Source organism: Mustela putorius, unplaced genomic scaffold, assembly GCF_011764305.1.
Source record: "Mustela putorius furo isolate JIRA1106 unplaced genomic scaffold, ASM1176430v1.1 tig00003853_pilon_pilon_pilon, whole genome shotgun sequence".
NCBI classification, from domain to species: domain Eukaryota; kingdom Metazoa; phylum Chordata; class Mammalia; order Carnivora; family Mustelidae; genus Mustela; species Mustela putorius.
Window position 1 is genome coordinate 836,400 of NW_025422005.1, and position 12,866 is coordinate 849,265.

At 53.5% G+C, this 12,866-nt stretch overlaps 1 protein-coding gene across 8 annotated transcripts in view; it reads right to left on the bottom strand.

The window, feature by feature from the left end:
• The window catches only part of CFAP74 (cilia and flagella associated protein 74), a 61,603-nt gene extending 53,938 nt beyond the window's left edge, over positions 1-7,665 (bottom strand). For 6 of the 8 annotated variants that reach the window (XR_006601611.1, XR_006601612.1, XM_013064602.2 and 3 more), the window contains exon 1: positions 6,856-7,665. Coding sequence is in view for 4 of the 8 variants with exons in the window: in XM_013064602.2 (XP_012920056.2) it covers positions 6,856-7,665 (810 nt within the window). In the remaining 4 variants the exon portion in view is untranslated. Of the gene's footprint in view, positions 1-1,977; positions 3,687-4,017; positions 5,731-6,855 lie in introns of all 8 variants that reach the window. The other 2 variants (XM_013064605.2, XM_013064606.2) reach the window with 2 other exon arrangements.
• Between the last annotated feature and the right edge of the window lie 5,201 nt (positions 7,666-12,866).

Genomic DNA, 12,866 nt, shown 5'->3' on the forward strand with positions numbered 1-12,866 from the left:
ACGGCCGCCCAGGTCCCAGCCGTCGCTCGGAAAACAAGCAGAAACGGTGGGTGAAACTGTACTGTAACTGCCTTAAGAAGCTCGAAGAGTTGACTAGAAAATAAGAACCCTTCAGGTCAAAATCTAAGTGAAGGCAAGCGTATACATACAGGTTAAATGGCCACGGTTAAATAAAAAGTCTCTTCTTAAATTGGATGAAAAGAACAGTAACAGCGACCCAAAAATCCAACTTCACACTACCGAAGAGACATCTAGAACACAAGGCTGCGGGGGTCCCGGGCTTTATAATTCAGAGAGATGCGCTGGCCAGGAACTGTGAAGAGGAGGCCGGCGGAGTTATCTAGAAACACGCGGAATTCTGGAGGCGAAAAGCAGCAATAGCCACGCAGGACATCTGCACCCGATGTTCGGCTCCCAGAAGCCCACGCGCACCCACTAACCGGTCGCAAAGCAAGCGGAGCACAGGTGGACGGAACGAGGAAAAGGTCAAGATACAACTCTGGTGGGCCACGGTGACACACTCTCTAACAAAACCAGGAGAGACAAGTCGCCAACGATGTGCACTGGACAACGTCATTAGCAAACTGAGCCGACAGACACCCGGAACCCGGCAACCGCAGGATTTCAGGGTCCCCTACAGCAAACACAGAACATTTACGAAAGCCGTGTCTTGGGCCCAAAACAGGTGTCAGTCAATTTCGAAGGCCTGGAAGGGTACATAGCTTTGTACGGAGTAGGGAACACAGTCAATCATGTCGTGATGACTTTGTATGGTGACAGATGGCGACAGGACGCTTTCACAAGGATAGCTTTCACAAGGCAGGTGCATCTCAAATCACTGTGGTGCCCCCTGAAATGAACACAATATTGCACGCCAGTTACTCCTCAATAAAGACGATCCTAAAAACTTGTTCTCTGGCCTGAATTCATCGGCCCAAATCAGTAAGCAATAGAAAACTACTTGGAAACACACTTTTTTTTTTTTTAAGATTTATTTATTTTAGAAAGAGAGGGAAGGAGAGAGAGAGTGACGGTGTGGGCAGGAAGGGGCAGGGGGAGACAAAGAGAGAGCCCCAAGCAGACTCCCCACTGAGCGTGGAGCCCAGCACGGGGCTTGATCCCGTGACCCTGAGATCAAGCTTGGAGCCGAGATCAATGGTTGGAGGCTTATGAGTGAGCCGCCCAGGTGCCCCCAAGAAACATACTTCTAAATGACCCAGGGTCCAGGGAAAAACTGTCATGGAGACGGTGCAGTGAGTTACAGGACAGGAGCACCCGGGGACCGGCCATGCAGCTGGAGCCCCGCCAACCTGTGGCCCCACAGCATCTGTCGCGGAAAGGGGAACGGACTCCACGTCCAGTCAAGGAAGTGAGCCAAGACCTGCCAGAGAAACTCAAAGAAAGTGCAAGAAAGAAGATGACAAAGATTAGAAATCCGCACGACGAACACAGATGAGAGAGAGAGGGCCCTGGAAACGGGAAGTTTGGGTTTTTTAAAGATCTGCAAAACTGAAAAATAATCTCATAAAACAATACAAAGTAAAGTCAGTCAACAACTTTATGCCAATGAATGTGAAAATTTAGACAATGGACAAGTTATTAGAAAAATAGTAGTAATCAAAATGGTTTGAAGAAAAGAAAAATGTTGAATCCCATGAGCGTAAAAGAAACTCAATAGACAGCCGGACCCTTGAAGGGGGCTCGGGGCGCAGAGGCCGCCCTGCCAAGTTCTGGGAACCCCGCGAGGCGTGCACACTGCTTCTGGGAAGTAAGGGCAGAAGGTCCACTCCCTGACTTACTTCCCGGAGCTCCTGCCACCTTTGTCACCAAAGCCGGACAATGAAAGGGGAAGTGGGGAGCATCCCTTGCCTGAATCCCGCAGCAGCGCATGGATGCAACTTTGGTACCCCAGGGCCTGACTGCACGTTAGAATCAGGTCAACTCACCGCGGGGGACAGACCGAAGGAAGGGACTCACATGATCGACTCGATTGATGTGGGGAAGCACTGATCACATTCAACATCGCACTTCACCATCTCCTACTGCACACTGATGTCTTCAGTGTGGGAAAGGCTGTTTGCAGGAAACTCCATGAGTTCTACGCACAAAAAGCCGCAGGACTGAGAGCAAAACAAGCACGTTTGCTTCCACTCAGCGCCGCTGGGGCTCCCAGCCAGAACCCGCTGGAAGGAACACAAGGAGCTCGAAGTGGAAATGTTCTCAGATCCCAGGACTGTGTGCGGAGCGATCCGCCGGGCACGCAGACATCCGGCATTAAGTCACTGAGACGATTTAGTGACGTCGCTCGACCTAAGTCCAGTCATAAAAACCAAATATATTCCTGCTCTTCCGAACGGAGGGGAAACGAGATTTGGAAGAGATGCCGTGTGTTTCGAATTATACCAAGAAATACGAGGTACCTAAAACCGGACACAACGAAAGACGTGCAGATCCTGTCCGGAGAAGACGCTGGAGGCTGACATTACAGGAGGCCTCCAGCATCAGAAACGGATCAAACGACCCAGAAACTTCAGCAAATGGATGTCAAGGCAGAAAAGAGGGACAGGGCGGCCGCTTTAAACCAAAAGGGCCTTCAGAGACAAGTCGGCCCCTTGCGGTGCGGGGGTCCTGTCTGTCCCTGGATTCCAGGAAGCAGCTAAGAAGACACGTTTTCCAGACGATGTGAATGAAGGCGGACTGGTGTTTGATTTATCAAGAAATTCAGGCTGATTTTGTTGGGACTGATAGCGATGTCGTAGTCACTTCTCTGGGAGCGCGGTAGGTACGGGTGGAAACACCCCTCCTGGGCTGCTCTTGCCTCCCCTGCCAGGACCTGCCGGTGAGGGGCTGCAGGGGTGCGGCCAGCAGCGTGGAGCGGGAGGCACCAAGGGGACCGGGCCTGCGAGTCTGGGTCGCCCCTTCTCTACCTTCCTGAGATCACACTTTTCCACAGTAAAAGTGCAAAGAAAAGAACAAAGTCGGCATAAATGAATGAGTGTTCAGGAGCTGCCAGGCTCTGCAGATTCAGCACCGCCCCACACCCAGCCAGAGCGCGCGGCCACCAGCGGGCAAGGGCGCCCGCCTCGGTCACGAGCCCAATGGCCGGGCCTTCCCGCCGGGACTCGGCTCCCTGCGGATGAACGTCGCAGGCCGGACAGTGGATGCTGGGGGCACACGGCGCTGCAAACGTCAGCCACGAGAGGAAAAGCTGGCGCAGGGTCATGTACATTTAAATTAAAAGCTTGTGTTCGGAGAACGCCCAAAGGAGCGTTGAAAAAAAGTTACAAACCAGAAGACAAATTCGACACAAATCCCAAAAGCTCTGCTGTCAGGAGCATGTAAGGGCGACGCCCGGGTCGGCAGAGGAGCCGCCGGCGGCCAAGGGGCAGCATGTCAGCAGGGCCCTTCGCCCTAAAGCACGCCCTGGCCGGCCAGCGGGGCAGCCGCACCCCTGCGTGTCAGCGCCCGAGTCCTGCCTGCCTCCCGCCGTGGTTCGCGCGGTTCCCCGTAGCTCGCCACAGGCTCCCGCTTCGGATAAGCTGTTTGTCGGCAACACACACGTTGCCCAACCTCATTTAGAGTTCTCCGTCGGTGAAGCCTCTGCCTTCGGCTCGGGTCATGATCCCGGGGTCCTGGGATGAAACCCCATGTTGGGCTCCCTGCTCCGCGGGGAGTCAGCCCCTCCCCTGAAATAAATAAAATCTTTTTTTAGAAAAGTAAAGTGAAAAAGTATGTACCCTTGTATCACTTTCCCATTGTTGCTGTAACAAGTTACTGCAAACCCAGTGACTTAACAGACCAGTCATGCTGGGATTCGGGTGGTCAGGGTCGGCAGTGAGTCTCACTGCGTTAAAATCCAGGTGTGGCAAGGCCACGTGCCTTTCTGGAGGTCCCCCACACTCCTCGGCTCAAGGCCCCATTCAACCATCTTCAAAGCCAGCAGCGTGAGCTACCGTCCCCCCGGGGCTCTGTGGCTCCCTCCCCTCTCCCAGCTCCCTGTCCCACTCCTGAGGACACCTGGATAATCTGGGATCTTGTCCCCAGCTCAGACGCTGCTGAACAAGCTGAATTCCCCTGCCACATCGTCTAACATATTCCCAGGTTACAAGGATGAGGTCATGGCCGCCTTTGGGGGCCCAGTTTTGCTTCCATTCTCTGACTCCGGGCTCTGCTCCTGGGTGTGCGTCCTACAGATGCTGCGCTAGTGTCCTGGGGCTGCCACCACCAGCGCAACACCAGGTGTCTCCGGGCGATGGAAATGTGTTCTCTCACACTTGCAGAGGACAGGGACCTGCCATCGTGGTGATGGCAGCGCCGTGGTCCCCCTGAAGTGCTGGGAGAGCATGTGTTCCAGGCCTCTCCAAGGTTTTGACAGCACCCTGGGTCCTCCTCTGGGTGCTCTGGGGTGACAGCGCCCTGGCTTGGCGTGGGCTAACTCCAGCTTCCACATGACGGTCTCCAGGGGCCCAGATCTACGTCCAAATACCTCCTTTTTATAAAGACACCTGTTGTAGGACCTCATCACAACAAATGACATCCCCAATGACCCTATTTCCAAAGGAGGCCACATTCTGAGATCCTGGGGATTAGGGCTTCAACCCATGATGTTTTCTCCTTGAAGAAACACAGTTCAACTCATCACACGCTCTGGCTTCGGGACACAACAGGACCCCCTAGAGCAGCAAGGCTGGGAGCAGCAGAGAGTCCGGAATCCCGCAGCAGGATGGCCACAGGCGCACGGGTCCTCCTCTGGGTGCTCTGGGGTGACGCGAATGCTCCACGTCGGGCACCGTGCTGCAGGGCCCCCTTGAACACGACCGCCAGGGAAGAAGGTTCAAAAGGTGCCCCGGATTTGGCAGGAGAGGCAGGATCCGCGGTTGCCCAGACGGGGGTGCTGAGGGGGTGCCGGCTTGGGGGAGTCGTGGCCCTGAGTTGGATGTCAGGCGGGAGCAAGAGGAGGCTGCCCCGTGGAGGACATCAGAGCCCAGGCAGGGCGGGGGGGGGGCGTTGTCACTGGGAGCCACCCAGCTCCAGCCTTGGAAGGATGACACGGCCATATAGCTTCTACCATCTCCCGACACCACATGTGTCAGTCACACAGGGAACGGCAGACGTCGGCAGACAGCACGTTAATCCGGCGATCAAGGTGAAAGTCGGCGGTGATGTGACATGGCCCACCTCACAGGCCAGAATGGGCAGAAAGTCCTTTGACTCTCCTGCCAAGGACGCACGATGCAAACCTCATCTGGGGAAACATCGGACAAGCCCACATCGGAGAGCTTCTGCGGACCCGCCTGCAGCCGCCAGAGGCGGCGTCCTGAGCGCCCGGCAAACGCCAGGGAGGCTGAGGGTCGGACGCTGCAGACTCACAAGGACTGCGGAGCGCAGCGTGTGATCCCAGAGGGGCTCCTTTCGCTTTCGTGGCTTTCTGGGATCAACTGTCAAAAGGTGCTTAACAGTGGTGATGACACGTCTGTGAGTGTCCTGACTTTGATGGCCCTTCTGAGGTCATGTGGGAGAACGGCCTGCACAGTGTGGCTCGGTCAGAAAGCATCCCATAAGTGACTTCTCAAATGCCTCAGGAAAAGACGAATTGGGGACTAAACTTTCATGTAAACTTGGAGTTGTTGAAAAATTAAAGAATATACATAGTATCATTCCATTCATATGATACTGCAAAGTCAGTGAGACGCAATCATGGTGTTAGGAACGCATGCACAGGGGGTGCACCTGAAGAAAAGCCAGGAAATGAGAATCACAAAAGCCCGCCCGGGTCTTGGGGGTCAGTGAGGACTGCCTGTGGGAAGGGAAGGGAGGACCGACTTACCGTGTGGACATGGTTTTACTTCTTCACCTGGTAGTTGCTACTGACGTTCACTTTATGTACGTATGTGTATGTGTGTGTGTGTCTATATGTATGTATATGTGTGCTTGTGTGTTTGTGTATATGTGTATGTGCATGTATACATGCATGTGTGCCGATGTGTATTTATGTGTATGCATATATGTGGCCATATGCGTGCGCGTACATGCATGTATATATGTGTATGTATATGTATGTATGCGTATGTGCATGTACCTGTATATATGTGTGCACATGCATGTATATGTGTATGTGTGTATGCATGCATGTGTGTGTGTGTGTGTGTGTGTGTTTAATTTTTTCCTGATGTTCACTTTAAAACCAGTCTGCGCCGGGTGCGCGGGCGCGCGCGTCCCCCTGCCCAGAGCACCTGTGAGGGAACTCCGGGCACCTGGCGGCCCAGCCGGGCGGTGCGGGCTCCGTACCTGGCGCAGCGCGGCTCAGCGCGGCCGTGCAGGGAAGGGTTCCAGGAAAGGACCGGCAGCTGGTGGGAAGCACAGCAGGGGCCCCTCCACTGCCCAAACGGGGTCCCTTTGAAAAACCCAATAGGGGCGCCTGGGGGGACTCAGCCGGTTAAGCGTCTATTCGGGTCGCTCATGATCCCAGAGTCACCGGATCGAGCCCCGCATGGGGCGCCCTGCCCAGCGGGGAGTCCGCGTCTCCCTCCGCCCCTCCCCCCGCTCGTTCTCTCTCGCTTTCTAATGAATAAATAAATAAATAATATCTTTTAAAAAGTAAACTTAAATAAGAAAGAAAAGCCCAGCGGGAGGACTCGGGGCTCCCTTTCTCCGCTGGACTCCCCAGCCGGGGTCCCCCGACTCTGGTCAGGGCTGCCACGGCGGCGCCGCGACCCTAGGGAGACCCGCAAAGCCGGGGGTCGGGGGGGGGGACCAGCCCCAGGGCCGGGGACTCCGCGAAAACCACCGGGGGCGAGACCCGCCGCAGCAGGTGCCTGCCCGGCCGAACCCGGGCTCCGGGGCGAACGGACCCACCTCTCCGTGGCCGGCTGGGGGTCGCAGAGGCTCCTCCGGGGGCGCTCCCAGACCTGGGCCGCGGCGTCGAGGGCGGCGGGCGGCTCCATGGCAACGAGCGACTCCAGGGCGACGCGCGGCTCCACGGGCCGGGGTGGGGCTTCGCCCGCCGCGCGCACCCCTGCTCGGGCGATGGTGCGGTCCGGGGCGCCCCCGCGCAGGCGCAGTGCGGCCGGGGCGGCCCGCGGAGAGTCCCGGAGCGGATCCCGCGGCTCGGTGGACGCGGGAGCGCGCGGGGCCGTACCCGGGGGTTTGGCCCAAGCAGCCCCGGGGGCAGGTTGGTCCCCCAGCGAGTGTCGTGCTCGCGCCGACGGGGCCTTCCCGCGGGCGTCGTGGGCGGGGACTGCGGGCTCCACGTGCGGGCCGCGCCGAGCCGCGCGTCGCCCTCCCCAGCCCGGCCCGGGGTCCCCTGCCCCGCTCTGTCGTGAGGCGACCGGCCCGGCCGGAGCGCGTGTCTGAGCGCAGACGTGGGGGTGCGACCAGGGCCTCTCGGGCCAGGCCCGGCGGGGACCCGGGAGGGAGGGCGGCGCAGCCCTGCCCTCGCCGCGCGCCGCTGCCGCCGACCTCGAGGTGCCTCTCGGGGCCGCCGCGAGTCCGGGAAGTACCTGGTTCCGCGCGGGAAACCGCCCACCGGGGTGGCCCGCGCCGAGCCCCGCGCACACGCCACGTTAGCCGTGGCCCCGCGCGCGTCCGCGGCCATCGCCGGCTCGCGGGGCGCGGGTCTCTGCGCTCCGAAGCCTGGGCCCGGGGAGCAGAACCGCGGCGCCCCATCGGCCCACGGTCGCTTCCCTGACAGAACTCACACTCCTGCCGCCCCACGCCCTCCACCGGGCTGCTTCCCCCCGGGTTGCCCGCTGGCCTCGCGTATCCGCAGCCCTCCGTGCCCTGTCCACGGCAGAAGCGGAGGCCGGCCGAGGGCTGCAGAGAGCCCCGGCCCAGCCGCTGCGGAGGCGGGAGGACTGTCGTGTCTCCCCATGGAGTGATCTTCAAAACCTACTGTGAAGGGACAAAAGTGGTGCAACGGGGTGTGTCTTCCTAAGAAGGGGCAGAGGCGCTCAGAACATCCAGGTGCAGGTACTTCCTGAGGGTCACGGAGAAACAGCTACCAGCCGGGGTCAGGAAGGTGAGCTCCACGCGGAAATGACGTTTCTCTGAAGGTGCTTGTCCCTTTGGCTGTGGAACTGTGTGGCTGCAAGGCCAGAAACAAGTCAGTTCCTAAAATGGAAACAAAATGAAACAAATGAACCTAACTGTATGTCAGGTATTAACCTGACAGAAGAGAATTCAAATGACTTTAAAACCCAACAATTTGATCGTACTTAACTAGTAAGGGCCAAAAGAGCTCCAAGGAACGCTCGGGTTGTTTGCAGTGGCCCCGGCCTTAGTAACGGTAGGGCCATCGCCGTCCGGAGGAGCGCGCAGGGAGATCCAGGAAATAGCTGGTGTGGGAATGTTAGGAGCCAACATTTTAACTTTGGGAGAAGAGATAGGAATGTAAAATAAGTTAAAACTGTAATCTTGGGTGCCAATGGGAAATATTAGTATGAATTAATAGAACTTTAAAAATGTATTTCTGGGACACTGGGTGGCTCATTCCGTTAAGCCTCAGACTCTTGCTTTCAGCTCAGGTCATGATCTCAGGGTTGTGCCACTAAACTCCAGTCCAGCTCTGCGCTGCACGCGAAGCCAGCTTAGAATTCTCCGTCTCCCTCTGCCCTTCTGCCCCTGCTTGCACACTCCCTAAAAATAAATAAATATGTAAATAATAAAAAAATTACTTCTGGGGCGCCTGGGTGGCTCAGTGGATTAAGCGTCTGCCTTGGGCTCAGGTCATGATCTCAGGGTCCTGGGATTGAGCCCCACATCGGGCTCTCTGCTCAGCGGGAGCCTGCTTCCCCCTCTCTCTCTGTCTGCCTCTCTGCCTACTTGTGATCTCTGTCTCTGTCCAATAAATAAGTAAAATCATAAGAAAAAATTACTTCTTAGTTCTGTCCACTGAAAAGGTCTAGAACCATCTGGTATGGTAGCCACTGGACATATGTGGCTATTTCAATGTAAAATTAATTAAAATTAAACACTTGAACAGACACTTGTACACCGGTACAAATTTAAACTTCCATTCCTTGGAGCACCTGACTGGCTCAGGCTGTGCAACTCTTGATCTTGGGGTCGTGAGTCCAAGCCCCATGTTGGGCGTGCAGCCTACTTTTAATTAAAAACAATTTTAAAAAATAAATAAAATCCCATTCCTTGGTTGCAGTAGTCACATTTCACGTGTTCAGTGGCGCAGTGTGGCTAGCAGCTGCCCTATTAGAGAGCAAAGATATAAAAAGTGCCTGGTTGGGTTGCACAGTCTAGAAATAATCACTAGCTCAGTAGCAGTGAGCACTCAGCACCCAGCTGGTTGTCCTCGGCCCTATTCCTGGTAGAAGAAACCACCGCTTCTTAGAAAAATGACTGGTATCAGATCTAAGGCAGAAAACACACAACATGATCTTGGAGCATCTTATCAAAAGAAAGCAAGGGAATTACTAACGAGTCCAGCATTGGGTCAGAGGACTTGCTAGTCAATGTGGAGATGCTCCCATTGGCCAAAGTAAGGACAATTTGAGTATTAAAAAAAAAACGGAAATACAGTGGACTGAAGCACAGCAAATATGTTAACATCTATGAGTTCATTTAAAAAATAAAATCCTCATTGATCGCTTTTTTTTTTTTTTTTTCATTGATCAGTTTTGAAGGCTGCTAGGATGCTGCATCACCATTCTGGAAATGGATGAAGCTTCCGTGGCAGAGCTCGGCTCTGATCTCCCTTCGAGAAAGGTTTTGCATTTAGTCAAGAGGAGTGCAGCAGCGCTGTAGTGGAGCTGAGTTCACTCTCTTTCTGGGTGGTTCCTGGTCAATGATCGACCATGGCAGGGGCTCTAGGTGGCTCTAGGTGGACCTCCAGCCCTGGGGCTCCTCTAATGGATAATCTCTGCTCCAGAGTTCTCCACCCCTTCCCTCAGATCGACCAAAACTTAGTAGGGTTTGCATCAGAGTTAGGTTCTCCCTGCTCAACTCTGCTTCTCCATGCTTCCCACCCACGGGCTTCAGATCAGTATTGTAGTCTGTGGTTTCCTCAGCCCGATTTTGATCCAACCCCCAACCCCCATCTTTCACAGGCATGAGCTCCCAATAAATCTCTTGTATTCTGAATGCCATGTCATAGTCTGCTTACTGGAGGACACACATTAATAGTTGGTAGCAGGACTGGTCTGAGGTAGTAGATACTAAGAGGGGGAGTTGTAACTAGATCACTCGCTGCCCTGCTGGCAGTGAGTTCGCATCCTGGGTCAAACGTGGATGCCTTGAACAAGGTGGTATCCCACTGATACAATTTTCACAATAAGTTGGGAGAACAGTGGTTGGTGCAGTGACTGACAAGGACGTGTGTTTGGGAGGATGAAGGAGATACATACAAGAACAGTACATCTCAGGGTCATGAGTTCGAGCCCATCTTGGGCTCTGCACCCAATGGTGAGTCTGCTTGAGATTCTTTCTCCCTCTTTTTTGCCCCTCCTGCTCACACTCTCTTTTTCTCTCTCTCTCTCAAATAAATAAATAAATCTTATAATAAATAATAAATCTTAAATAAATAAATCTTAAAAAAAAAAAGAACAGTGATTTGGCTGCAGAGACATCTCACGGAAGAATATGCAAAGACAGAGATAGTTAACAGATAATTGAAACTAAGTGTGTTGATACCAAAAGCAAAGGCAACAAAGCAAAAATAAACAAGTGGGACTATATTAAACTAAAAAGTTTGTGCGCAGCAAAGGAAACCATCCACAAAATGCAAAAGCAACTTTCTGAATGGAAGAAAATATTTGCCCATCATGTATCTGGTAAGGGGTTAATATCCAAAATATATTAAAAAAAAAACCCATACAATTTCATAGCAAAAACTCCAAACAATCCAAATAAGAAATGGGCAGAGTATCTGAACAGACATTTTCCCAAGGAAGACAAAGACATCCAGATGACCAACAGATCCATGAGATGGCAAATATCACTCATCATCAGGGACATGCAGATCAAAACCACCATGAGATATCACCTCATACCTCTCAGAATGGCTATGATCAAAAAGACAAGAAATAGGGGCACCTGGGTGGTTCAGTGGGTTAAGCGTCTGCCTTTGGCTCAGGTCATGGTCTCAGGGTCCTGGGATCAAGCCCGGAGTTGGGCTCTCTGCTTAGCGGGGAGCCTGCTTCCTCCTCTCTCTGCCTGCCTCTCTGCCAACTTGTGATCTCTCTCTGTCAAATAAATAAATAAAATATTTTTTTAAAAATTAAAAATAGAACTACCTTGACTCTCAGTCAAGGTAGCTTTGCAATGCCAAGGTCAGGGCCTGGTTGGAAAAACCTCCACACATGGAATGGGTTTATCTGGGTGGGTGCTCCTAAAGACTTTGGCTCCCTGGACTTTTCTGAAACATCAGAAACTGTGACGCTTGCTCACCCCAACCACTAAGGGAAACACCAGGACTCCCCTCTTATGGGAAGACACTGTAGAGGTTTCAAAAATAAGGCCACAAGGTCCTCCCAGTATCTGCGCCCTCCCCATGCCCCGCCCTGCGCCCCCATTGCCAGGTTGGCAACCAGGGACAAATCGCAGCATAGCCTCATTACATGCATGCTGGACCTGGTAAGAAGGAACGGTGTGTGAAAACAACAAAGCCTCACTCTAATGTAGCCGGGAGGCTCAGGGCAGAGGGCGCCCTCCGGCCCCACCACTCATCAACTGCTGACCCAACCAGAAGAGGGACTCTGCAAGTGGGTGTTAGTTACTTCCACTACCCCCAGCAGGAGGAGGAGAGGCTTTCCTCGTCTGCCCAGCAACAGCCCAGCCAATGAGAGACTGTTGCAATGTAGCCAATGGGAGACAGCCACAACTTAGCCAATGAGAAATGGTCACAATTTAACCAATGAAAGACAGCCACAACCTAGCGGATAAGAGACTGTCACAATTTAGCCATGGAGGGACTGTCCTAGCCCAGCCAATGAGAAGACTGCATTCAAGTTCCTAGTTTGCTCCAAGGGCTTTCTGCTTACAACCACCTCGCGGCTATAAAGAGCCGTTCTTTGTTCTCTGGACTCAGTGATGTTTTTTCTGCTGTGACTTGCTTGTGCAGGTTGCCTTTCTCTTTTGTTCCCAAGCAAACCCATCTTTTGCTGGTAAAATAACTGGAATTTTTAAAAAAGATTTTATTTATTTATTTGATAGAGATCACAAGTAGGCAGAGAGAGAGGAGGAAGCAGGCTCCCCGAGGAGCAGAGAGCCCGATGCGGGGCTCGATCCCAGGACCCTGGGATCATGACCTGAGTCGAAGGCAGAGGCTTTAACCCACTGAGCCACCCAGGCGCCCTGAAATTTTTATTTTTAAGGCCAAAAGGAGCTGCAGGAATTCGCAGCAGGTGTGGGCTGTGGAATGGGTTTGCAGGCACAGCCTCCAGGGGCCAAACAGGAGCCTCTGACGGGGATAATTTGTGGACGTGGGGCCTTCTCTCGGGACACGGATCTAACACCGTGGCAAGGACCCCAGAGGATGTGAAATTCGCTGCCAAGGTGGCTGAAAATCTCCCAAGCTGGATGAGAACGGCAAGCCCGCAGACCCAAGAAGCTCCGCAGACCTCAAGCAGAATAAATACAGGAAAATCACACCAAGACACATAATCACCAAATTGGCCAAAATGAGAAATAAAGACTCTTCAGAACACTCAGAGAAAAGACACATTGCATGCAGAGTAACAAAGAAATGTCAGTGATCTGTTGGAGGGAAACCATTCAAGCCGGAGACAATGAAGCTACAACTTTAAAACCCTGAAAGAAGAAAAAATGAAAATCAAACAAAAACCGCTGGTGATGTGAACGTCTGTACTCAGAGAAAACAGCTGGAGAAAATGAAGGCGGTTTCATGGTATGTAATT